We start from the raw sequence: 23,176 nt of genomic DNA, 5'->3' as shown, positions 1-23,176 counted from the left end.
ATCAAGTTCTCACAAGTTATCAGAAAGAATATAAAAATATAGTTAGTTGGCCTTTCCAAAGAGTTGGTGCTGCCTGCTATTAAAGAAGCTGTCTTCAGTCTACATCAAGTGGAATCTGAAGCAGTGCCTCCTTACCGGTCCTCAGTGGATATCAAGGATTGTTCAGGGCTTTATAGGTGATAACTAGCACCTTGAATTAGGCCCCCAAACTAGTCGATGCCCAGAGCAGATGGGCAAGAATAGGTATAATAAGCTTTCTTTGTGGCACAGCCCAACCCAAATATGGGCCATGGAATTTTGCACCAGCTGCAGCTCCAAGGTGTCTTCAAAGTAAGATGCATGTAGAACTCATTGCAATAGTCATTACAGGAAGTTAACCAAGCATGGGTGACCGTTACAAAGTCTGAGTCACTGAAGGAGGGATGCAGCAGAATTATCAAATAAAATGCGTATTGATGACAGTACACTCCAGATTTTCTAATGATCCATCGCAGCAGCTGCATGTAGATGTTTAAACATATTTGGAACAAGATAAAATCTTACAGTACCCCACATGTCAAGTCCCATGGGGGCAGAAGAGCAGTCACCCCATGGAACTAATTAGAGAGGAAGTGTGAAACCATTGGAAACCACCCTCCTTTCTGCTGGTACAAAACAATGTGATGACCTGTTAAGACTCTGCTGTGGATTAATGGAATGAGTTTCACATTTGCTGTGTAGATGTTTATTTTTTTAATATTAAAATTAAAAATAATTTTTAAATTGTTTGATTATGTTAAGCTGACACTGGTTGGTGACTTTTCCATCTTTCAGTAGTCCATTACTGTCATGGTCCTGCTTTGACTATGGGAGCAATCAAAGTCTCAGAGAGGTTAATGCTTAGCTGAGCAGGAGAAAGGGAGGGTAGGAAGTGACTTTCTTAGATGAGTTTTTGGGATTTTAAGCCCATTGAAAATCTCACAAGGCCTGTACTGCTTACCCATTTTTAATTCTTCGTTTTGGGGTATGAAAATGGGAAGATAGTAGATCAATATTGTTTCTTGTTACTAGCAGATCAATATTGTTTCTGCCCTGGATCCAGTGAACTAGTTGTTGTTTTTAAATGTTACCATTATTATAGAAGATTGTTTTTGAAGAGCTGATTAAACAAAATTGATTCATTGGACTGGATAACATCGGGCATAACATTTACCTTATTAAATGCCCCTGCTTGAACCAAATTACATTTTTGTTTGGTCATAAGAATGGTAACAGTAAAAACATGCCAAATAAAATAATAATCATGGCATTATAAAACCTACCATCATTAAATTAAACCCTGTTATATTTATATTTTAAACCTGAAAAAACTTCACTTATCCAGATAAAAGTGAATGTAAACAGCTTGGTGTTTAGAATCCAGTTAAAAACAGTAAATGAAGAATCCAGACTCACTTCGCATGGAAGAGAGTTCTATTATAATGGAGCCACAATTGAGAAGGTCCTGACCCTTGTGATGGACCTTACTGGTGAAACTGTGAGCGGGTCTTCCATGACTGGTCTTAAGGGCCAGGCAAGCCCATATCAGTGTAGGCGGTCCTTCAAATAATCTTGTTTCAAGCTTCTATAAGGTTTAAAGCACTTTTCATTGGGCCCAGAAGTGCCCTGGAAACCAATGCAGCTGCTATCTTTGCATCTAGGCAACACACCTGATCTACTTGTCAAAGCTTGAGATGGTCTCTGTGTTAAGCTAACCAGTTTGTGTTACAGAGATGGAAATGTCATATATGAAGTCAGTTCTTTAAAAAATTAAATGCTCTTGTTTTTGCTTTTCTGCAGACAATAGTAGAACTTGCAGAGACGGGAAGTTTGGACCTCAGTATATTCTGCAGCACCTGTTTGGTAGTATGCTTTTTTTTAGCTTACATGTAATTAAACTATAAATGTTAATGTCATGAGAGTTTTTGAAATGAGTGTACACTTTCAGCTTGCAAGAGCAGGTATTCATACAGGATATAGGTCTCTGCTAGCGAAGAATAGTAAGAATTTAGGTATATGAATGGCATACTTCACTAAGGACAGAAAAAATATTGTCTGTGCTGCTGATGAGATGGATACAGAAGAAAGCAGGGTAGTAGGATTCCTCAGTTGGGTTCCCATCCCACTACAGCTAGAACTCTGTATTCCACTGGGCTGTCCTGGAAACAAGTTCAACAGAATTTGAACTAAAATAACTGCTTGCTTTTGTGGTCGAACCATAATGGTTCTCTCATTCAGTATAGAAATTCTTATTCTTATTATTATTATTATTATTATTATTTATTTATTTATTTATTTATTTATTTATTTATATAGCACCATCAATGTACACGGTGCTGTACAGATTATACACAGTAAATAGCAAGACCCTGCCGCATAGGCTTACAATCTAATAATGACTATTCCAGACCTTCAAAGAGAGAAAGATTAAGGGCATGTCTACAACAGCCGTTTTTCCCGGGGTCGTCCCGTGGGCAGGCAGGATGACCCCTCCATCTTCCCAGTTATCCCAGGAAAATTTTCACTGCTGTCCCAGGATCATCCCGAGGATCACAGCTGGTGTGGCGCAGGCTCCTGGGTCCTGAAATGGGCATGGAGCCGTGCGGGGTGGCTCCGTGCCCGGGGGGGTGGGGTGGGGCAGCAATTTTACCATCCCAGGGATGGCAGCGGGGAGCGGGTTCGGTTGGGGTTTTTTAGTCACTTTTTTGGGTGGAGTGCAATTGCACTCCTCCCTTGTTAAGAAAAAAAGGCAGCTGCAGCATCCCTCTTTCCTTCCGGGACATCACACAGCTGTCAAGTCACTGGGGGTAGATCACGGAAGCAGGTAAGTCCGTGATCCTACCCCCTCCCTTCCTCTACATTCCCCATGTCTTATATTGTTGTATGGCAGAAGAGTGCAACTTCCGGCCTGCAGCCTAATCCAGTCTGTGGAGGTGCCCACTCTGGCATCCTTCGCAGGCTCTGCCCAGTCCCCAAGCACCTCTGGAAAGATTCGGTTTCCCTGCGTACCCTTTGCTGTCTCAGTGGGATTGCCTTGCATTTGCCTGGGGCTTGCAGCACTGGTTCCTGCGAGCCCAGGAAGAAAACACACAACTCAGCTGATCTTGCAGAGCTGGTTCATGCAGGCACCAGCTGTGGACCTTTCTCAATGCATAGAGGCATGGAGCTCTTTGCCTCTCTGCAGAGACAAAAGAGAGAGAAAAGTGGGTGGGGTGGAGCCAGATGACATAATGGGATGGGGCAGGTCCCCAGCTCTTGATGTTATTCAGCCCACCAACTTAGTCTGGAGGACCAGAAGAGGTTGCCATCACTGCTGTATGGTAGTCTAGATGTGGTGCAGTTAGGAATGGATGATTCAGTCAAGTTTGGTTCAGAGTCCCTTTTGTCCTGTCCCTTCCTCCTGCTCCCCTCATTACTTTACGAGGTGGTCCCAAGCTGCCTTTAAAGTGTAACACTCTTTAAAACATATTGCCAATTTTATGTAAAGTATTTTTATCTTGCTCCTTAGGCAAAAAGCCTCCCAGAGTGGCTTACATAAATTCAATGAAACAAGACAGTCCCTGTCCGTAGGCTTACAATCTAAAAAGATAGGACATGCAAGGAAAAAAGGATGGAAAGGGAAAAGGAAAAAATCAAGTAGTCTTCCAGTAGAACTTGTGGAATGGCCTTGCTTCCCCTCTAAGCTCCCTCTGTATAGCCTAATTAAAGGCCTGTGGGGCTTCCATCTTTCCCCCTCCCCAATAAAAGTACTTGGGAGGAAGGCACATCGTCACTCCTGGGGCATCTGAGGCCACATTTTGAACACCCACAGATTGGTTGTGGAAGGACCAAATGGCTATGTCAGTGCTGGCTCTATTCCTCTATAGCAATATAAACACTAGTGTCACTTGCTCTCACCTCTCCTCTATTTGTTCTAGCTACACTACAGTGTAAAAGGGTCATGTGTGGTAGGGGTAGATCTACTGGTAGGTTTCTAAATGATTTGCAATAGATTGACCTGGGTTTCTGAGTCAGTTGTCTAATAATAGCAAAAACTACACACACACACACACACACACACTCCAATCAGGTTGCTGGAAAATAACACTTATCATAGAATCATAGAATAGTAGAGTTGGAAGGGACCAATAAGGCCATCAAGTCCAACCCCCCATTCAATGCAGGAATCCACCCTAAAGCATACCTGACGGATGATTGTCCAGCTGCCTCTTGAATGCCTCTAGTGTGCATTCTTGGGAGAAAACCAGAAGTAGATTTTTGAGCTACTGATCAAAAATTCCTGGGCTGACATATGCCCTGTTCCTTAATTCTTAGCATATTTCCACTCACCTGAGCCATTCCTTTGCACCTGGCTCAAGTTGGTGGACCCTCAAAGTTCTAGTAAAAAAAAAGAAAAATATATCTCACAAGCCTGAAGTCTGCTCACCCTGCTGTATGGTATTGCCACCATAGTCTCTTGTTCTAGTCTCATTATTCATTTTTTTATTCTCAGATCTCACATTCCACTATTCCTTTTATTCCACTCCCATCGTGTTCATCTAATGTAACTACATCCCTTCTATAATTATGTTCAGCACCTTTCATGCTGGTGCCAAATAATCATTGTGATTGAAATAATAATACTAGGCTGCATCATAAATGTTTTCCTAGCTCGGTCCTATTTCTGTAATCCTTGCTTTTGGTAAAATGGAACATTCAAAATATTATCCAGAACTGTTTTGTTCATACTGCTTTAATGTTCTTGTTGAGACATCTACTTTGCATACAATGGCTTGTTTCCTTTCTCCCAATTGATAGAGCTCCTATGTCTAAATGTCCAGTGATGATAATGTAAAGTTGTGTCTTAAGTGTGGAGCACAAATCACAAAATACTTCCACCAACAACTGCATATGTATTTGGCAGTTTTATTATAGTTATGCTTACCTTATACTGGATAGTTTGTAACAAACATAATTATCCAGTATGTGAGAGGTACAAAATAAATAACATTAATGATTGTCATTTCTGTCAGTTAGGGAATTTTTTTATCTTGCCTAAAAGATCTGTATGAAATAAGTGGAATGTGCTTTATATAATACAGAAATCATGGTGGTAGAAGAAATTTAAATAGTCTACTAACATGTGCTATATGAAATATTTTCACTTATAATACTTGTAATTGTTCAGTGTTCCTATCCAGCATAGAAATTATTATGCAGTCACTCATGAATAATCATTTGATATTTAGATAACTACGAACAGTAAAAAAAAACCTCTATAAGGCTTCTTTATTCGTAAGTTATGGTTTATTTTTCCTCATTAATAAAGTCTTAGCTATTTTCATCTCTAAATGAAAGATTTGTTTTAGTTTCAGTGTTGACAATAAAATGAGAGAACAGTGGGGAAATTCCAATTCATGGTTAGAAGGAGAAATTCCCTGTGTTAGGCCTTAATTCTGCCATTAAGAGCCTTTGGCCAGGGCAAGTGCAGTACTTACGTTGCATTTATCATAATTTCCTAACACTTGTGGGTATACACTGCAAATACAAAACTTCCATTTAAAGAGTATTTAAAGTAAGGGGGTATGTTTTTGCTAGGTGCCATGTAATGAAGACAGGCTTAAAAAGTGAAAGCTATTCTTCCATAGACCACATCCAAAAAATCTTGATGGCACTGCATCCAGTACAAGCAAAACCAATAGCAACAATGTGTTCAAAATTTCACATATAAACCTTTCAACTGTAAAACTTTGTAACATTGCATGCATATTAAAATCTGTTGAACAGATACGGAAACCAGTGAGATCCAAACATTGTGGCGTATGCAATCGATGTATAGCCAAATTTGATCACCACTGTCCATGGGTCGGTAACTGCGTAGGTAAGTACTATTTAGAGGTAGAAAAGTTCAATATATTCATCTTTCCTTCTCAGACTTTTTTTTAAACATAAAATTGTTCTTTAATTTTTATGTACTCACTGTTGCTGTTGGACAGAGAACATGCCATATATATATATATATATATATATATATATATATATATATATATATATTATAGTTTAGAAAAATAAGTGAGGTCATCCAGTCTGGTGCTCATGCTAGTTGGCCTGCACAGTTCTCTGTCATTGAGAGATAATTATAAGATAGCAAGTGCATGAAGCAGTGTGCACATGCGTACTACCTTGTCAGCAACATCCACTACTGCAGTAGGTCAGAAACACTTGAAGAAATGATGCAGGGAATAGGTATAGGGACAATTCATTTGACATCCGAAAGGCATCATTTTGAGCCACTATAGAGAGGCTGTCGTGCATGGAAAACTTTCTGCTGTCTTAACAACTGTATAAACAAACTTATTATCAGAATTCCATGTTCTTAATTACACCCAGCTAAGAATCTTGGGAGATAATTTTAGCTTCTTTAAAAACACACACAATCGTATTCCAGTAATATTCGGGAAATATATTATGTTTAAACAGGACAATTAACTACTTCATTTCTTTAAATGTTAAGAAAGATGAGGCAATCTTGGATGGTTCCTATCCTTGCAGTGCCCTATGCACACACACATACATCTGCTCTGGAACAGTAAAGGATGTGTCTCGGGATTGAAGAAGGAAAGGGGAGTCAGCAAAGTTAGTATCTCTCCCCCTTCTTGCCAGCTGGAGGATCCTGAGTAGAAATCTGCTCATGGAGTGCTCATGATGGCAGAGGAAATGCTGGATCCAACCAATATATTTGAACTTTGTGTTTGAGCCATTTTTATGGGATTCTTTGTATTGTATTGGCATCTCAGGGATAATATTAACGTCCCATTTATATATAAAGAAAGCTAATTTTATTTTGGATGGGGAAAGATCATTGGTCTGGGGTTTTTGGTATATTTTTCTCATTTGTCCATACATTTGCTTCACTTCTTGAATACATCTTTCTTTTCCCAGAGGAGGCTTGTGATTTATTTGCAATGCATATGACAAACTGTGCTGTCCAGCTGAAACAATACTCTTCTAGTATTCTGGCAGGAAAGCTATGCTTATGTGTTACTAGAGGTACACTCTCTGGTGTCTTGTTAAAATGGCATTAAAACCAAAGACATTTATTTCAATTCTTTCTTCTCAGGAGCAGGCAATCATCGATATTTCATGGGATATCTGTTCTTTTTACTCTTCATGATTTGCTGGATGATTTATGGATGTATCTCTTGTGAGTATAGTTTCCTGAATCATTTTCTAAATGCCTAGTTTAACTTCTAGTATGTCTGCAATCTGCATGTACTTAACATTGTATTTTTCTTTGTGTAAGCACTGGACTATATATTGATTATTGCTTAGATAGATTTTTTTTATAAAAGCATTCTCATTTTGAAACATTTCTCATACAGTTTTCTACATACTGCATTGGCTCTCTCTGAGTTCTCGGAGGAAAAGTAGTGTAAGCATAATAAATTGCAGTTTTCTTCCTAAATACTGGAAGGCGAGTAGTAAAGAGCTCAGGTAAGATTTTCTAATCCCATGATGCGTTTTTTAATTGCAGACTGGGGAATACACTGTCACACTACTTACACAGCAGATGGTTTTTGGACCTATATTACACAAATAGCCACCTGTTCACCTTGGATGTTCTGGATGTTTCTGAACAGCGTGTTTCATTTCATGTGGGTGGCTGTGCTGCTAATGTGTCAGATGTATCAGGTAGGAAAATGCTTTTAATATGCCAACACAGAGGTTCTTCCATTGTACATATAAGGTGTTTCTTGTCATAGAATGGTAGTACTTATGTGAGGCTGTATGTACATATTGCCACCCCTGGCTGTTTTTTCTCTTTAATGCATAGCATCAGACTTGAATTGAGCTTATTTCTTAAGTCTGTGGATTTGAAGCTAGCACTGTGGAATTTAGTTGGTTTTGATATACACAATTATGAAAAAAATGTCTAGTTTCAAATATCTTTTCATGCATCTTTTATAATAAATGATCATGAGAGACAGAAACACCTAGGAGGATAGAAAAGTACGTATTGGATACAGCTGTTCTACTGGCAAAAACCTTGCAATTTTGAAACAATCTAGTTTTTACCCAGTCAGTAAAGACTTTACCCAGAGAGGTGAGTGGGCAAGATATCACTAATGAAACCAATCTAAAATGCCCTTCATGATTTGGAAGTCTATGTTTCTAGTGTTTTCTTTTTGCTTAATAACGAGGATCAGTAATAATTTGTATTTCCATAACAAAATAATAGGTACAGTAATATACCACTGATCTGTGTTTTCATTTAGGGTTTTAAGTAGATATATCTAGGAAGAACAAAGTCAAATTCTGTGGATTAGAATCCAGATATTGTTTTGGGGGGCAGTATCAAGACTACCCATGTTCTAGTGGAATGTACTGCTAGCGCAGTCAGAACTGGCGTTTCCCAAAGCAATCCAAAACAAGTGCCCCTGCTCATTCTTAGAAGGGAGCGGATTGGCAGTGCTCATAAACAGGAGCTCCACTAAACTGTTCTGTTTGTTTCTGGGGTTATTTTTGGAGCTGGTAGTTCCCATTGCACAAACCTTGAATCTGGTTTTGACTTAGGATTCTCCTCTAGTTCACTATGGTTCAAACCAGCCACCAGATTGGCTCCGATGTATTGAAGAGCCCTTGTGCGTGGACGGCAAACTCCGCTAGCATGAAATACAGAAAAAGAATCCCATTTTCAAAAAGTGCTGAACTGTCTTATGAAGATCCATCTGTAAAGTTTAGTGAGTTTATATACGGTAACTTCAAAGATGATAATACTTGTTTGCTGTTAATTTCCCCCAGATCTCTTGTTTAGGTATAACTACAAATGAAAGGATGAATGCAAGACGATACAAGCACTTTAAAGTTACAACGACGTCTATTGAAAGCCCATTTAAGTAAGTATATGAATGAATAAAGGTATGGAAAAAAATCTTCACATCTGAGAGCTAAAGAGGAGAAATGGGTGATGCAAGAACTAATCTGTGTTGTCTTTTCCCCTGAAATGTAGTTTCTGGGGCTGGAGGGGGAGTAGTATCTTTTCTCATGAATGAGAAAGCAGCAGAGTAAGGGTGTGATCAGAAAATGGTTCACAGGAAAAGTATTAAGAATCTTTTTCTTCTCTCTACTGCTCCAATGAGATTTACAATCCCTTGTGACTTCAGGGTTTTTTTTAAAAAAAGACTGCTCATGGGTCCCCCATGTCTCGTGTGTTTTTTGCCCTCCCTAAAGCAAAGTTAAAGTTTGCCTGCTTCTACTATCTCTGTTCCACCCACCCTCTGAAATCAAGGATGCCAATAATGTGGGCAGACACAACCACCACCTAATAACATCAAAAAATGACTAGTCATAAACTTTATCCCAAAACATTTCCTGCACCATATATTATCCACCATCCATATTCTCTAATACTGGGCCTGTTTAGACAACACACTAAGCCATGGCTAGATTCCTTTTGCAGAAAATGGTTAGTGAACCTGTTTAAACTGTTGTTATGTAGCCACCATGGTTAGGAATAGTTCACCAATAGAAAGAGAGGTAGACTGTAGTGTTGAAGAGTAGAAAAGTTTTTAATCTCTTTACACGAATGTCTGTACTGTTTAAAAACACTTTAGTAAAAAAACTGTTTGAAAAAGGAGCTCCTTTTTCAAACAGTTTTTTACAAAAATATTTTTAAACAGTACAGACATTCGTGTAAAGAGATTAAAAACTTTTCTACTCTTCAACACTACAGTCTACCTCTCTATTGGTTCTACATAGTGTTTTTTCCTCATCATTTTGACGATAGGAATAGTTCACACAACACGCTAAGCCATAATGTTTAGCTCAAAATGCTTAACCACCGTGGCTTAGCGTGTTGTCTGAAGACAGTTTCTATCTACAAAGAAGCTGTGTCCAACCTATTCTTTCCAGTGAAGTTCCAGAAATATTGCCACTGGATTTGACTCTTCCCTTGACCAATTACCTACCCAGCTTTTTCCAGTCTCCAGCATCATGCCTCATGTTCATTATTAACTGTTCTGCATGCTTTCCTCCCAGCCCTGTGTTCTATTGCTCCTTTTGTAATATGAGTTCCATCAGGATGAATGATTTCACTGTTATTAGCAAGTTATACTTGGCATTTATAACCAAGTATTATAGCTTATCTCATCAATCCTTCCAGAAACCCTATTCAGTTTATCAGTATTATTATCCCCGTTACAAGGGCATAGGCCAAGGAAGGGTAGCTTGCCTAAAACCACCTAATGAGAGGTTAGAATCTCTGACTTTTTGATTGATAGTTCACATGCCACTACACCACACTAGCTCCCAATAGCAGTACTTTTTTTCTATAGGCATCAGTTACGTTGCTAGTACCTCCAAGCACAATAATTAATATGGGCTAACATTATTGCACTTGCTAACTTCATTAGGTATTTATGTAACTTTGTTTTTGTTTGTTTTTAGCCATGGATGTATAAGAAATATTATAGACTTCTTTGAATTCAGATGCTGTGGTCTTTTTCGTCCTGTTATTGTGGACTGGACAAGGCAATATACAATAGAATATGACCAAACAACGGGAAGTGGATACCAGCTAGTGTAACACCCACCTCCAACCTGTGAGCATATCATATCTGAGTGGTGCCTGAAAATTTGTTTCTCTTGAATCCACATCTCTTGAACAGTAGCATGCTATGAATAGAGCTAACAGTGGTACCTTCTCTACGTCAGTTTTATTAACAGATGTAAAAAAGAGGACAGAATAAACTGCCAATCCTGATAATGAGGAGGAAGATGAAAAAGGGATTTTAACTGTTCTTACCACAGGAATTATTCACAAAGACATATTCACACCATTTTCTTTCCTTTTACCTGCTTTCACAATGGAGCATGAGATTGTTAAAATACAAACATACTAAAAGTCATGCTGTGCTGAACATTCGATATTTATTTCATAATTTGAACAATTTCATTGGAATTAAAGTCAAATTTTACAAAGCAAGTCAGACTTTGAGATCACTGTATTATATTTAATGTAATGGATTTTTTGTATAGATTTGCTATGTGCATTGAAAAAAAATGTGCATTCAATACTCTTGAAAAATCATGTGGTTTTATTGGGGATCCACCATAAATGTGAAGTTGCTGAAGCAGGACACAGAAGGATGTTGGTCGCAAAACTGTTATCTAAATGTAATGGCTGTCAGCTGTTAGGGCTGTCTTGTTTCTGATACAGTGAGTTAATCGTAATAAACCTTGTGTGAAGTTGTACATTCAGGGGGTGGGAGGGAAGTTGCACAAAGGAAGTACAGCTCTTCTGTCCAATATAAAGCCCTACTTACATGCATGATGATACTTTTTAAAATTAGACTACAAAATAGCATAATAATCTGCAAAAAGTAAAGAAAAAAATTGTAATATATGCAGTCAGTGAAATTCCGGTTCCTAAATAATGGGAATCGTTGTGCATGATACATTCTACAGTCATCTGAGAGTTGAAAACTTAACAAGAAGTCACATAGGTGGAACCAAAGAAAGAAAAGCAAACTCTCAGTATTAGGAAGAAAGAATATGACTGTAATTAAATTGGATGCAGTTGCTGGCGAAGTAAAAACTGATTAAAACTTAATGTTTTAAAACATTAAATGATGGAATTTAAGTTAAAGCAAGTTATAATTTCTTTGTAGCACACGTAAGTGAAAAATATAAAATGGTGAGTGGGATACACCCTTAACTTTTGTTTGTCTCAAATTATCAAGGCCAGATCTGTTTGAAAGGTAAGGAGAGTGGTATGAAGTTGCATTCCGGAAGAGCTTTTTGTTGTTGAATGTGATGCACTGATTTTCTGTTAAGGCATTTTTTATATATATTCCTTGTGAATTATTCACTGCTTCCTTGACTATTGTTTACAGAGAGACTTGAAATCTGTTTAGTTCTCTTTTAAGTGCTGTAGCAACATAGTGGTTCAAGAATCCTGTGAGGGGGATTTGGGGAGGGGAACCTTAATACAGATGATAGAGACCAGTGTAAAGAATGTGTATCTGTATATAAATAATTTATCAAATAGTTTTTCTCGTTGTGAATGTGTGTGCGTGTGCGTTAGTATATTTGAAAGCTGCTCATTTCACTTTATCCAACCAAAAATGTAGGAAGATATCTAATGGGCTGTTTAGTAACGATCAATTTTGCTGTTAATAGGCACTGTACCCTGAAATTTCACTGCATGTTTGATGCTTGGCAAAACTAGCATTTCCTGTAATATGAAGATTACAGGTATTAAAGCAATCTAGTGGTATTCCCGCCCCTTGCCTTAGTAAGAGGAGCAGTGAAACTGTAAATAGTTGATGTTAAGTATTTGCAGGTAGATGTTTTCTTTCTCTAGCTGTTTCTTTGATCGCAGGCGTGCATAGTTTGCAAGTACCAGATATCAAGATTTACAGAAGTGCAACATTAGTATAACTTGAATGTTTAATAATGGAAAAATCCAACCTTATCTTTGAGATACTATCTGTGAGGGGAAGAGAGTGAAGTTGGGTGCAGGGGTGGCAAAAGGCCTGTGCCATTTTTACATATATAATTTAGAAATATAACAAGAATATATTATTCTTATACCATTACTTGTAATTTTAATTTCAAAGCTGAAAGCATTTTGGCAGCACCTTTTATTATTTTACATTAACAGCCCAATTCTAAACAGGCTCACTCAGAAATAAGTTCCACTTAGTTCAGTGGGAGTTATTTCTTAGTAAGGGTGCTTAGGATTGCACACTTAGTAAGTGTGCTTAGGATTGCAGCCTCAGTGTAGTTGACTCCCTTTTGGGAAAAGTGTAGTTCTACAGAAACACTTATTTGATGTTAAAAGCCCTGATTTCATGGGCTTATTTGATGTTAATTTTTTTTTAATATAAATACATTTCATAGGTCCAGAAAAAACTGTATAACATACTTTTGACAGTTCCAGTAATGTGTATCATATGGCGTCCTTGTGCAAATAATTGTAAATTGTGTCCTTGATAACAACAAAAAGTAAATCCTACTTCAGTTGAGCCAAAAGACATAGTGTAAATTTTGCTTGAATGCACACTACAAAATTGGCAAAGAGACAATATAATAGTGGATTTAGAATCATCCAGAGGAATGTTCTATATTTGAGGCTTCTAGAATACTTCTTCTAGTTGCCAGAAATACTGAGGTGTATATTCTGAAGCCTGAATGGGGGTGGGCAAAATCTATGCAGCATTTCTTTTCTGCCAAGAAATTTCTTAAATGTATTGCAGCACAACACATCTCTCTATGGGCTGTATGCAACCAATCCAAATAGATTAGAAGTTAGACATTCATTGTTCTGATATAGAATAAGCTAATGAAAATTTTGTCTCTGCCCTAGAAAAACTTTTTTTTTGCAGTTTTTCAGTACCTCCTCCCTTAGCTTTTGTTTTTAACAGTTAATATGCATAAAAGTGCAGCACTGTTTTAAACGGAGATTTTAATTTTTTAATTTACCTTATTTATAACTGTGCCAAGTATTATTTTACTACTGTCACGATATTGATGTATTACATTGTGAACAAAATCTGTAAAATGTTTAATAAAATAGCTCTCCTTACTTAAATTAAACCTGTCAATTTTGTAAGTTATTAATCAAATAAATACTTGTCTCCTAGATGTTAGTGTTTGTCTTGACTTCTGCAGTTAATTTGCTCATTCACCGAATCACTATCCACTGTTCCAGAGGAGCCTACCTCTTAATGAGAGCATTAAGAGGTAGGTTTTCCTTTTTAAGTAAGAACTTGTCTGGGATATATTAGAAGGATCTTCCCGTTTCTTCCCAATAGCTGTCCTGTTGCCTCAGTCTGTCCTGTTGCCTTAGTGAATGGACATCAGTCTCTGGTTCTACCCTAACTAGCAAAGTAGATAGTTCTTTTTTCTTTAAGCATTTTTCTGATGAAAAGGACAGCAAGGTACTGGAGCAGGATTGGGAGCAAGTTGCACCTAAAGATGATCCCAAGACAACTTTGTAGTTGTGTCCTTCTCTTCTCTCCCCCCCCCCCCCCAAATACATACACAATCATCCTCTCCCTGGCCTTCTTGAGGGCCAACAAGATTCAGGAAGGGTTTACTAGCAATTCTGGTTAAGAGTCTCTCTGACTATAAAAATCAGTAAGCAGGCTTTACAATACATTTCTAAATGCTAACATCCACATATTGTTTGGAAAATGTGGGAATATAACTTATGTGTGCCCTAGTAAACAGTGGTATAAATCTCCATTTTTAATTCACTTTCCCAAATGGATTCCAAAGCACTTTTGGATTACATGCTTGTCAACAGAGCCACTTTGAAAGGCTTTTCAGCCTCTGCTGGAGTGTGTGTACTTGCAATACAGCTAGAGTTGTGTGGGAACAAACTCCTCTACATCAGGGTGTGGAAACAGCTGCTGCAACTTGTGTGATCACAGCTGCCTGAAAAAGGCATCTTGAAAAAGTGCTCTGTGATAAGGCATATTGAAGTGACTGCTGGTTCATACAACTTGCATCTCCACGTTATCCCAGCTTTGATAGAAGCCTCTTTGTAGACCATAGCCGAGGGGGCGAGAAGCATCTTTATTTATTTTATTACATTTATATACCTCCCCATAGCCAAAGCTCTCTGGGTGATTTGCTTGACTTTTGCAGTAGTTTACCACACGCTAGTGCTCACTTCAGTCATTTATAACATGCCACTGATCTGAGTGATATGTATGGAAGACATCTTGAAATAGAGGTGCAGTATTAGTCCACTGAACATTGTATCCACTGAAGAGGAGCAAACTTCAAATTATACTTGGTGTCAAGCAAGCAAATACTGTCCCCATATCCCAAGGAACAGACCAGTCCTCTAATGGTTCCAGGGTATGGCAGTCTTTACTTTTGGAAATCTGGTTGACGGCTGTGCATGAACCGCCCCCCCGAACCGCTTTGTGGCCCAATCCGCAACTTTCAGATCGGGTTGATCCGACCCTCCCCTGCTCCACAGAGCGAGATCCGGAGGGACGGATCGACATCTTGCCCCCCTTCCCAACTTACTTGCCTCCACAGCGGACGGTGGAGGCAAGTAAGTGGGGAAGGGGGGCAAAATGGGGGCCAAATAAGCCCCCTTCCCACCTGCTCCCTTACCTGGCTCCGCCACCATCGCAGCACAGACTGCGGCGGAGGCGGCAGAACCAGGTAAGCCCCCCTCCTCCACACTTACCTGCCTCCATCGCAGTCCAGCGCTCAAACCGGAAGAGCAGCCCGTGGCCTGGCCCTCAGTTGAAGCCAGTGCTGGACCACAATGGCGGCAGGTAAGCCCCCCTCTCCCCCTTACCTGGCTTCACCGCTGTCGCTGCATGGACTGCGGTAGTGGTGGCAGAGCCAGGTAAGTCCCCTCCCCCCCACTTACCTGCCTCCATTGCGGTCCGGTGCTGGCTTCAGCTGAAGCCCTCAGTTGAATCCTGCGCCAGGCCGCAACGGAGGCAGGTAAGCCCCCCTGCCCCATTACCTGGCTTCGCCACCGTTGCCACACAGACGGCAGTGGTGCCAGGTGAGCCCCCCTTACCTGTGTTCGGAGCTCCGGATGGAGGTGAACTACTTCGCCTCGATCTGCAGTTTCCCCGACCCAATCCGGATCCGCCTTTGGTGGAGGTGGATCGGGTCGGTCTGCTCCGGATTCACTATCCAAACTAGAGTGGAGCACAGCCCTAGTTGACAAGGCTTCCAGCAGAAACAACTCAAATGTGAACAGCTTCCCCTCAGTTCTCAGACCAGCCTTTTCTGACTAGCAAGCAGCAGGTTTCTGGCATGGCTTGTATTTGAGGTGTTTCAACATTTGATTTTTTACTTCAGCTTATTTAATTTGTGGGAGAGTGGCCCCTTCTATTTCATGTAGGAACTGAGGCTGTGCTTGGTCATGTCCTGAGAAAAAGCATGTTGCTGAAGGCAGACACCCTTGCTGGTTTAGCTTCCTGTGCTTGGTTTCTCCCCAGGACTGGTGCACGATTTGAGAGTGCTCTGGGCAAGGTGTTCTCTGTGCCCACCTCCATATGACAGGCAGGGCTTCACTTTTTGTTTACATTTTTACTCGGGTAGTGTGCTGTGAAACAGCGCCAGCTAGGGCTACACCCCTCTGCCAGATTTTCCCCAGAATGAGGTGACGCCCAGAGGCATTCTAGAGAACTGAAGATGGTGAGCGTCTGCAATCTTTACAAATATGTTGACATAATCCTCGATTTAATAGTATTTTTGGTATTCCAAGTGGACATTTCAGAGGTTGCATTTGCTGGGGATATGGCTGTCACCATAGGGAAGAAAATACTGTCAGACTGGATATTTCCTTAAGAGCTTCAGGGGGTTTAGCTGTATAACGTTTTCTTGAATCCCCTCTTTATTTTATTTTTGCTAGGGCTATGCTGGACAAAGATAAAGTATTCGAAATAAACACTGTCAATCATGATGTCTCTCATTCCAGCAATAGCCAAAGTATATAGAAATGTGCTACTGTGTGTCCTCAATCGTACATTATCTAAATTTGCCTCTGCACACATGTACTCAATATGGAAACGCCAGGGTTTGGGGCAGAGCTGTGATGTGCACATCGCAAATTGTATGCAAAGTGGGGAAAGTTAGCTCAGAAATACTGACAAAACAAGCTTGAAGAATACTTTTTTATTGTTATTTTGCCATATTTACAGAAAGAAAAGATTGGTTAGTACACCATCCTTAGCACTGGACCAGTAGTTTGTTCCCTCATGATTCCTAATAACAGCTATAGAGCATGAGAAGATGGAGGGGGGGATTGTATTTTTATTTTTTTATTTATTGCATTTATATTCTGCCTTTTTCCTCCAATGAGGAATGAGAAGAGTGGGGCAGTACTTGAAGGCCTATGTGCAATGGAAAAACTTCACAGGGTTGGCCAAATGATCTGCAGAATGGATAGTTTCAAAGTAATATCAGGAGAAAGATAGGGGAAGGAAGTCACAGCAGGTAAATTTCCATTTCAGAGGAGGAAGTAAGCAAAGGGCTTCACTTCTTGCTTGTTCACAGTCAGTTTGTAAATTTACAGTCGTACCCTAGTTCCTACAGGTTTCTTGTCACAAAAGAATCATCCTAATCTCGTTGAAAATGGGATGCACCACATTGTCAAATATAGAAAAGAAAGGCAATGATGGCAGGGTGGAGTTGGGAACTGAGAGAAGCTGCGTTTAGGAATCCCTGAGCCCCACATAGTGTGGAATGTGGTTGCAAACTGGGTTGGAGAGCGGTAAAGCAATCCCTTTCCTGAGATCCTAACTAACCAGAAGAAAATAAATTGGGGAACAAACAAAAAAGCTGTGGAAAGGAAGCAAGCGAGGGAAGCTATGTGTTGGATGAACCAAGACCCCACAAGGCCTTAGCAAAATGCCCTTGACATGGGTCTCCCTGGATCTCAAGAGGGGATGAATGAGAAAGGTCCTTTGACTGAGTAGTGCAACAACACACAGCAAGCGAAAGTCCCTCAGGCTGGTAACTGTGCTCACAATGATGTTGGGTAGGACCACTGCTATGGAATTTGCCTAAAGGCAGCAATGAATGCTTCACAGATAGTGAAGTCCTATCTATGTAAACAAGGCAGCTAATTAACATGAGCAAGAAGGCCCTGGTACTGGAGATTCCAAAAGTAAAGACTGCTCCAAAGTAAAGATTACTGTAAATTTTATTCTAAAGGGCAAACATGCATAATAAAGAGAAACTGAGAACCTTACAATCAGAACCAGAAACATAAGCTAATGACTGAATTTATCAGCATCCAATTTAGATATTCCAAACCCAGTGCAATCTCCTAATGTTCCTTTTTCTTCAATCTGCACTTCTTAGTGCATGCAATACTATTGAATGATTTTTTTCTTATTGTGCCAGCTGAAAGTTGCTTGTCATTTTTCTGACTGAAAGACGTGTTGTTTGGCAAGTTTTTTTTTTTAAATAAATAAATGAATGGGACAATTTTACATTATTTTTGGTGATTTGCATTTTGAAATGTTGCATGTCAACTCTGGATTAACTTTTTTCTTCATATGTATTATGTGCTTTTTTTTTTTTAAAAAAAATTGTAATACCTACTAGCTAAAAACAATAACATTTGAGGAGTAAGAGGCTTTCTTCCAGGCTCTGGATTGCATCTGGAGTTGAGGCAAAAGCCCTCCAATTTGTCTCCTTTTTGCTGCAAGTTTGTCAACAGAAAGAGTAGGCCCAGTAGTATGTATTGTTTTATGTTCTTAGGAGGCAAAGAAAATGGTTATTTCATGGAACCCTATTGGCATGTGGTACCCTATTTCTTCGATTCTAAGACACACTTTCCCCCCCATATAAACATCTCTAAAAATGGGGTGTGTCTTAGGGTGTTTTTTTTCTGTTGGTGGTACTGAAATTAGTGTGCGTCTTACAATCGAAGAAATACGGTACTTCAGTGTCCAGCAGGGTGAAGTGGCAGACACTTGAGGCAGGGGGACAGCAGAATCTCTCCCTTGAGGCTCCCTAAGCTACTCTGCTGCCCTCCGGTGTGGTGGAGGATGCTGTGCCCTCACTAGTGTTGAAGAAAGATTCCACTGCCAGGGTCATTCGATTCTGTCCTTTGCCTCTCTGGCCAAGCCTGAACTGGATAACTGATTTTACACGTAATGGCTGTTTTATGAGAATAGCCCATAGTTTTCACTTCTAGATATTTAAACACTGCCGCGTGCAACCATGTCTAGGTCGGCTGAGAAGTGCTGATTTCGCTCTGTGGAATTAAGAGCTACATTACCTGTACTACACTCCCTCCAGCTAATGGTGCGAGACAAAAACACTAAAATTAATGGCAACCAAAATCAAAGAGGACCGAAATTTTGATGTTTTGTATTGGTCACAAACACCTGTATAGCTTTTTCTCTGCCTCTGGGAACTCTGAATTGTAGGACACGTGCTGTCCTTAGTTTCCCCTATCATTCCTGAATACAATATGTTTTAGAATCATAGAATAGTAGAGTTGGAAGGGGCCTATAAGGCCATCGAGTCCAAGCCCCCGCTCAATGCAGGAATCCACCCTAAAGTATACCTCACAGATGGTTGTCCAGTTGCCTCTTGAATGCCTCTAGTGTGGGAGAGCCCACAACCTCCTAGTCTAAACAGAAGATTAGGGTTTAACTTTTAAAATACACTGCCCCTCCTGTGAAACATGTCTTTATCCTCCTCTTCACAGATGGTGTTTAATTGTAATTGAGCATCTTGTCCTCACAGACTGCCTGCATAAACGCCTGTTGCTCTGCCATGGCAAACGGCTCACAGGAATGGTGTAAAACGGAGCCCCTTACATCATGCCAATAAACTATATGCTGGGAGCAAGAGTGAGACCCGTTGGGAAAGGGTTGTTCAGAGTACCACAGAGTTTTGGAATAGCCAGCCCACATTTGAGGTTGGATTTCACTGTCAGGCTGTAATTACTGATCAGCGAGAAAGGGAAATAGGTCAGTCTAACTTTACATTTCTACGATGGGGATATCTCACACCTGCACAGTATCCTGTGGTAACTAGCATAGCCCAATGGTCATTTCAAGCTCATAATGGTTGTTAGAGGCCATTTAGCAATAGGGACTGAGTGGCCAGTCCTGCTTTTCTGCTGCCAGTTAGGGCTTTCTCTGATTCTTCACCACTTGAATAGATTCGTGGTCTGTAATAAAGGCTCTACGTAGAGCAGCCTTCCTTAACCTGGGGCGCTCCAGATGTGTTGGACTGCATCTCCCAGAATGCCCCAGCCGGCTGGGGCATTCTGGGAGTTGTAGTCCAACACATCTGGAGCGCCCCAGGTTGAGGAAGGCTGCTCTACGTAGATGTATTTTTAATCATACATATACGATTAAAAAGAAAGCTCTGGTAAACACTATGCAACTGTGTTTTCCGGTCAAGAACCCTGCCATAATCTATATTAGAATTTTTATTCCTCAAGTACAGTGATTTGTGTTAAATTATGTGCAAAAGCATATAAACTTACTTCTGCCTCTGCTAGTTTGGGGAGAGCCAGGAACTGCACAGGATACTGACTACTTGCCTCTCTAAAATGTGCTTCACATTACACTCTTCCTAACTCCTTTCAAGGTTATTTTCATGAACATTAGAGCTAACCACTTTGTTTTTTAAACAAACATTCACAAAACTGAATTCTGCTTCCAATACCACGTGTGCCTTTCCTGTTTTTCTTGCAGCCTATGTATATATAGCCTTTAGCATTTCCACATTAATTCTTACTCCCAAGTGTGGGTCTTTTCTTGGAGGGGATACTGTTGTATCCCGAAAAAATGGCTTTGTTAACTTCTATAACTCTCTCCCTCATGCATATACTATCCTATTTATTTACTGCTACAATTTCTTTATACAGCTACAGGTGAATGTGACTGTTATGGTTAAACTCTATCGAATAGCACTTGCTCTATGATTCCCAGGGACAGAAGCGTAGGTTTAATGAGCAAAGTTACCCTGGGCATAAGATTAATACTTTCAAGCCTATCCGCAATGCCCGAAATGGCTCCTTTTTATCTGACCAAACAGCATGAAGGCAAATAATAGTATTTGCTACTCAGATGTCTCAAACTTGGAGGCTTCCAAGATTCCTATGCCCTGTTGGCCTGAGTAATAGAGGTTCCCTCCATCTTTGGTGATTCACTTTGGAGGAGAAGGGGAGGTGGCTCAGGTTATCTCACATACTGGCCTCTCCTGTCTCCTTTCCTCCCTGCCCACTACCATGCCCCAAGGGCAATTTTCCAACCTGAGAGAGGCAGCTGGCATGATTCTCTCCACGCCAGCCTTAAAAGGGCAGGGGTCAGATCACCAACTCCCCATAAGATTGTTCTCTTAATTGATAAAATACTCATCCACAGACAATAAGTGAACACTTCAGTTGCTGTGTCCATTGCAGTAGTTTTACTGAAGTTGTTCTCCAGTAGCTAGCTAGCTTTAAAATTATCAAAGAAGATATACCTTACTGGTATGTCCACTGCTACCATCCGGCTATGGTTGGTAATCCAAAAGGATAATCTTTTGGAGTGTCTACATTCCATTTCTAATCATTATTATTATTTATTTATATAGCACCATCAATGTACATGGTGCTGTACAGAGTAAAACAATAAATAGCAAGACCCTGCCGCATAGGCTTACATTCTAATAAGATCATAATAAAACAGTTTAAGTGTCCCTTCTGCACCCCAAAATGGAATAGGATTAGAATAAACCACTATGGAAGTAAATACCTAGGGATTAAATTTTAAAGCACTCATGATTTTATGATGGCATGCCTATGGCTAGCTTGATCTCTTACCTCATAGATATATGTTTCGAGGCCATTTCTAGTTTGAATTGAGTTGCAAGAACAAGGCCTTGTAAATTTCATTAAGTCTAACCATGTAATTATCACAAGCTTTCATTGCTCTTAAAATGGTTGCATTTGATCCTACTGCCAAAGTTATATTCACCTGGCTTACGTTTGTTAATTACGTAGGTGTTAAAAAAACTCCATTGAACTGAAAAATAGCACTCCAATTTGGGGATCCTTGTAAGAATTCTGTTACTCACAAAATTGTCTTTGGAAGGAGTGATGAAGTTATTTTGTTGGCAGTCAAACTGCTCGTTGAGACATGTATACTTCCTACATCTCTGCTTCATCTGTAATTTAATGACATCATGCCCCACAGACTTGGAACAAAATTCAGTTCAGAATGATCCACATGGTTTACATAAACAGACAAGAAAAACTCCAGTGATTAACCAGAGCATGCAGCAGCTTTACTTCAAATAAAATGCAGATTACTCCAGATTATACTGCAAGAATATCAAGTCTATACCTTTTCACATATTTATAAGCTTCTAATGAAAATCCTATAAAGGGTTTTCAAAGTGAATGTAAGTCACAAGGTTATCACACACACACAAATTATCCTTGTCTTTGGTTGTCGTATTGAAATACTATACAGAATAAACTATGGCTCTGCAAAACCTCTCCATCTTTTGGGAGCAAGGAACAGCCACAGCAATATGCCCTCAAGGGATGAGTATCACAATGCAAGCATGCTTAAAGGAAAATTAGTTTTGAGGTGTATATATACACCCAGTTTTCTTACCTTTAGCGTTCCTTCAAAGTAAAAAAATCTTTTCTTTTGGCTTGTTAGCAACTGTTGCCCCCTTCTTCCCCTTCCCCCAGAAAAAAAAAAAGGTTAAATCACTGCCTTGGCAACGCTTTTCCACAGCCACCACCTGCAATGTAGCATGACTGAAGATACCCAAGTACATGGTTGGATGTTCATGCTAGTCCATGTTCGAAACTGCATGCTTTTCTAAACAGCAGATACACAATCATAATCCTGTACCTCAATAGCTGTGTGTTAGCACTGCAAGCTATTCAGGAGATCAACATTCAAGTAGTGATGACGAGATTTGGGGACTTGAAGGAATTTATACCAATCTTTCATATTTTCATTACTTCACCCTATATAGTTACAGGATTCCACAGTAACTTGAGGCTCGCAGAATGAAAGCTTTCCATCCCTTCCTCTGCCTGCATCCCATCCCACCTTATTCAGGAGGGGCCCTGATCCTCTGGAGAGGCTTTTCGGGGACACGGGTAGGTAGTTGGGATGAGAAACTTTCTATCAATTAACTTAAGATCCATGCCATAGCCATTTTCCCAGCCCCTTTTAGATTCTATAATTTAGAATAACCAGAGCAGTGGTCTAAACGTAGATATTGAATTCAACACTGCATGCAGGGCAAAGAACAGGGGCACTCTGATACAGTCTGGAGGAACTATGGTACTGCTGGCAGTGTGATGATTCCATGCTTCAAAGGCTTGAAGACCTGCATGATAAGGGCAAATGAACCACAGATGCTAAAGTAGAACTTGTTAGGGAAAGCGTATAAATTGGTTGCAAATGCATCAAATTCTATAAGGGGCTAAAAGCAGAAAGGGAGGCAAATCTAGGAGTCAGAATAGCAAACAATCATTGAGACGGTTCAGATCAAATGTCCAATTAAATCTCAGTGAAAATAGAAGATTAAAACTTACATAGGTGGCATCTTGACATCAAATTGCATTGTATAGATAACACCCTCTCCCCATTGTGCTAGATTGATTGTAACAAATGTGAAACACTGATCCATGTGTGTTGGCTCTGCCCAT

At 39.9% G+C, this 23,176-nt stretch overlaps 2 protein-coding genes across 3 annotated transcripts in view; one reads left to right on the top strand and one right to left on the bottom strand.

Annotated features, from left to right (window-relative positions):
- The window catches only part of ZDHHC17 (zinc finger DHHC-type palmitoyltransferase 17), a 52,535-nt gene extending 38,898 nt beyond the window's left edge, over positions 1-13,637 (top strand). Inside the window, exons 12-17 of one of the 2 annotated variants that reach the window (XM_063133849.1) lie at positions 1,819-1,881; positions 5,785-5,878; positions 7,124-7,201; positions 7,532-7,689; positions 8,800-8,894; positions 10,444-13,637. In XM_063133849.1, coding sequence (XP_062989919.1) covers positions 1,819-1,881; positions 5,785-5,878; positions 7,124-7,201; positions 7,532-7,689; positions 8,800-8,894; positions 10,444-10,582 — 627 coding nt within the window. In that variant the 3' untranslated portion in view covers positions 10,583-13,637. Of the gene's footprint in view, positions 1-1,818; positions 1,882-5,784; positions 5,879-7,117; positions 7,202-7,531; positions 7,690-8,799; positions 8,895-10,443 lie in introns of both variants that reach the window. The other variant, XM_063133848.1, reaches the window with a different exon arrangement.
- The window catches only part of OSBPL8 (oxysterol binding protein like 8), a 324,479-nt gene that overhangs the window by 176,935 nt on the left and 124,368 nt on the right, over positions 1-23,176 (bottom strand). The window lies entirely within an intron of this gene.

Source organism: Elgaria multicarinata, chromosome 9 (genome assembly GCF_023053635.1).
Source record: "Elgaria multicarinata webbii isolate HBS135686 ecotype San Diego chromosome 9, rElgMul1.1.pri, whole genome shotgun sequence".
Lineage (NCBI taxonomy): Eukaryota > Metazoa > Chordata > Lepidosauria > Squamata > Anguidae > Elgaria > Elgaria multicarinata.
The sequence above is the reverse complement of the archived record's forward strand: the minus strand, read 5'-3'. Positions and strand labels throughout refer to the sequence as shown.